This window comes from Triticum dicoccoides, chromosome 2A (genome assembly GCF_002162155.2).
Source record: "Triticum dicoccoides isolate Atlit2015 ecotype Zavitan chromosome 2A, WEW_v2.0, whole genome shotgun sequence".
In the NCBI taxonomy this organism is placed as follows: Eukaryota; Viridiplantae; Streptophyta; class Magnoliopsida; order Poales; family Poaceae; genus Triticum; species Triticum dicoccoides.
Window position 1 is genome coordinate 2670352 of NC_041382.1, and position 3851 is coordinate 2674202.

At 50.5% G+C, this 3851-nt stretch overlaps 1 protein-coding gene across 1 annotated transcript; it reads right to left on the bottom strand.

Moving 5' to 3' along the window:
* Positions 1–1263: 1263 nt before the first annotated feature.
* LOC119358537 (dolabradiene monooxygenase-like) lies at positions 1264–3205 on the bottom strand. Its single transcript, XM_037625030.1, has 2 exons — positions 2315–3205; positions 1264–2228 (listed from the first exon to the last, which is right to left on the bottom strand). Exons 1-2 carry the CDS (start codon positions 3203–3205, stop codon positions 1560–1562), a joined length of 1560 nt encoding a protein of 519 aa, XP_037480927.1. The 3' UTR covers positions 1264–1559.
* Between the last annotated feature and the right edge of the window lie 646 nt (positions 3206–3851).

Genomic DNA, 3851 nt, shown 5'->3' on the forward strand with positions numbered 1-3851 from the left:
TATCATTAGCTGAGATACATTCCGCTATGCGGTACAATTTTGGGTATAAGCTAAATAACCTTAATTTGATGCATGTAACTGGAAGTTGTGCTACATGCATGTTCATAATCAATTAATGGTATAATTAATCTTTCTTGATCTCATCAGATTCATTTAGTAGTAAGCAACCTACACCTCTCTAGCCTGGTGTTCAGAAGTTGGCATGGTTTAGTTGAGAATAATGTAGCATTAACTTATTAGTTTAGACTTTAGAGCAACCTGACAGCAAGATGTGCATAGCAGATCAAGAGCGTACACCTTTGTGGTTATTGCCCTATCTCATGATAGAGGACAGGACAGATGGTGAGAGATACCGTGTGTTTGGATGAGAGAATTTAATTTCTCATATGCCCCTCCCCAATCGGTCCGCGCAGAGATGATTTTCTATCAAGTTTGCGCTCAATAAGTTTCTGAAAGTTCATAGACTTAAAAAACATCACATTGTTTCTTCCAAAAATATATCCATGTATAGTTGCTATAGTCACCAGTGAAGCTTGCATAGAAAGAACGCTGCCCAACAAAGGTGAGAGTTGGTCCGCAAACATAAGAGCATGGTTAATAGTATAGCCAGCTACTGGCTATAAGCCAGTGCCATGTCTTCTATAGCCCATCTTATAGCCAACATGTATAATAGTAGATCAAAAGAGTGTACTACTTTTTTTTATTATGTGCCCCACCTTTCATTCTCACAAAGTGCCTAGGAGCACGTGCTAGAGCTGACTCTTTACGAGAGCCCGCTTACCTTCTCTCTCTTCTTCTCTTTCCTCCGACTAAGCAAAAATATACTAGTTTATTTTTTATAGCCCGCTGACTCAACTCTATTATACTTGCTCTAAGAAAAGACTAGTTGAAGGGGAACTGTTGACACACTAGTAGATATGGGATAAATTAATTCATGAAAATAGAAGAGAATGAATGACCTAGGCGACTATGCCATTCTGCTTGCAAGGGCTTGGTGGTGACAAAAGCTAGTTTCCTGATTGGCAAAGATAATGAAGATATGAGAGGGTAAAGACCCCCAACGCACTTGCATCTATGAATTACCCTCTTCATGACCTGATCCCTGCTCAAGAAAAAATGAGGATGAAATTTAAAGAAAAGTATTATTGTCAATGGCAAGGCGATAAACAGAAGAAAAAAAGATTCTTGCAGGCGCTAGGAACATGAAGAACATTTGTTTAGATGTAAACTTTTAACAGGGTTATGAACAAGTGCATGACCAACATGACTAATCTTGGTACCTAGTCCATTGGCAACATGAACCTGATCGTTGCCCTTGTATTTCTCACGGATTGTCAGCTTGTTAAGCTTCTCATTTCACAGCTGGGAGCAATGAACACCTACGTACGTACGTACACTGAAAAGGAAAATTTAGCAAGATACACACCAGGATTTATTTGACCATGCATGCATGCATGTAGTCCCTAGCTTGTCAAACAACATACTACTCTCTAGAAAAATAAAGAGTTATTTAGAAACGGAGGGAGTAGATAGCTGCTGCACCCAATGCCTCTAATTAATTAAGGCAGCTCGGCCCCTGGACAAGGCATGCCGGGAACGGGAACCGGCACGGGCACGCGGAGGACTGGGCGTAGCAGGAGGTTGGCCTTCCGCCGGGCAGTGAGCCCGAACGTCTCGGTCATGTCCAACTGCGTGGGATCGGACAGTCCGGGCTCCTCCCACTCCCAGTCGAAGTGGAGCAGCAGACTGGCTAGGGCGAGCTCCAGGACGGCGACGCCGAAGTTCATGCCAGGGCACATCCTCCGCCCGGCGCCAAAAGGCAGGAGCTCGAAGTCGAGGCCCTTGAAGTCCCTCGCCGCCTCGCACTCGAACCTCTCCGGCCGGAACTCCTCGGGCGCGTCCCAATATCGCTCGTCGCGGCCCATCGCCCAGACGTTGACCAGAACCTGTGTGCCCTGTGGCACGTCGTACCCTAGCACCTGGCACATCTCCCGGCTCTCTCGTGGAATCAGCAGCGGCACCGCTGGGTGCAGCCGCAGCGTCTCCCGGATGACGAGGTGCATGTACGGGAGCTCGCCGAGCCTTCCCTCGACCGCCGTTCCGCTGGCCTCGAAGGCTTGCCGCACCTCAGCCGTCGTCCGCTGCATCACCCTTGGGTTCTTGGTCAGCTCCGCGAACACCCACTCCAGCGTGGTGAAAACCGACTCGCTGCCGGCGGCGAAGAGCCCCTGCACGCGGCCAGTTTCTCTTGCATGGTTGAGAGGATCAAAGCAAAAATTATTTACCTACTTAGTTAAGATTAAGAGGTGCTTACGAAGACGAAGGATTTGATATCATCCATGTCCAGCGGGAACTTGAGATCCCCCTCCTTCTGAATTTTCAGCAGCACATCCAGCAGATCCTCGGTATGGCCGTCACCCGTCCTCTCCAGGTGCTTTTGGATGATGCCGTCTAGGATCCCGAAGACGGCGTCTCTGCATTCCTTGGCCTCTTTCCCGGCGCTGGTGAGCGCGCAGGCGAGACGCGACGAAGGCCACAGGTCGGCCAAGTTGAACCCCCCCGCCAGCTCCACGGCGCGCTCCAGACTAGTGAGGAACACGTCTATGTCCTTGCACCGGACACCCATCACCGCACGCACCATGGTCTCGGCCACCAGCGTGGACAGCCGCGCGCGCATCTCCATCGGGCGCGCCTTCACCGCCGCCTCGGCGACATCGTGTAGAGTGGCAGCGACCTCCTCCTCACGGATCCACCGGAAAGATCGTATGCGCCGCGCAGTGAGGAGCTCCGTGACGGCGATTTTGCGGAGCTGCCGCCAGTACTCCCCGTACGGCGCAAAAATGATTTCCCGCCCGCCGTTGGTTAGCACGCTTGTGGTGGGTCTCAACCGGCGAGAGGCGAACACCGTATCGTGGGTCTTCATCACCTCGCTTGCCGCCTCGCGGGAGGTGATCACTAGCGTTGGCACCTCGCCGAGCCGGAGCAGCATGACCGAGCCGTGTCGCCGGGACAGGCCGCGCATGGCATGGTGCGGTAGAGCGCCGACGAGGTGGTGCAGGTGGCCGATCACTGGGAGCGCCCACGGAGATGGTGGTGGCCGCAGTCCTTGGACGCCATGTTTCGCCGTGCGCCTGCGGCCGGCGAGCACGACGACGAGCAGCGACACCAGAGCCAAGCCAAGGTACAGGTATGAGTACTCCTCCATTGTTGCCTGCAGTGTGGTGTGGGCATGGTGGCATATTTATTGCCTCCAAAGAAGGTGCCAGTCAAATTAAGAATCTGCACCCTCCCTTGTTGACTCAACTAGTCCAGTAGGAACGACTGACCTTCTGACGAGTTCCTGTCCGTTTGCCGTGTTCAAGGTAAGCCGAGCACGGCTCTCAGTAATCACTAGGACACGGCAGAGGCAGGGCGTAATCGAGAGTCAGGCCAAAGGGACTCGGTAAACATGAAAAACTCGGCTTACCAGATGGCTACCGAGAGCCAAAACCTAGCTAGATACCACCTCCGTCCTGAATTAGTGGTCTCTTTTGTATTTTGTGCTAAATTTTGATCTTAGATTTAACTAGTAAAATGCCGATGCATGTAACAGAAAGTAATATCATTAAAAACTATGTTCAAATACGAATCCAATGATATAATTTTTGATGACATGCATTATTATTTCTTAGTTAAATCTATGATCAAAATTTGGCATAAAATACTATGGGGACTAATAAACCAAGACAGGTAGTACCCGGTAAAAGGGTGCCCGCCGTTTGTGATTCATGGCTCCATGATGTCGGGCGCGGGTTTGCCGAGAACCTTTGGAAGGGTACTCGGCAATCATTTTCCTATATACTAACCCATTT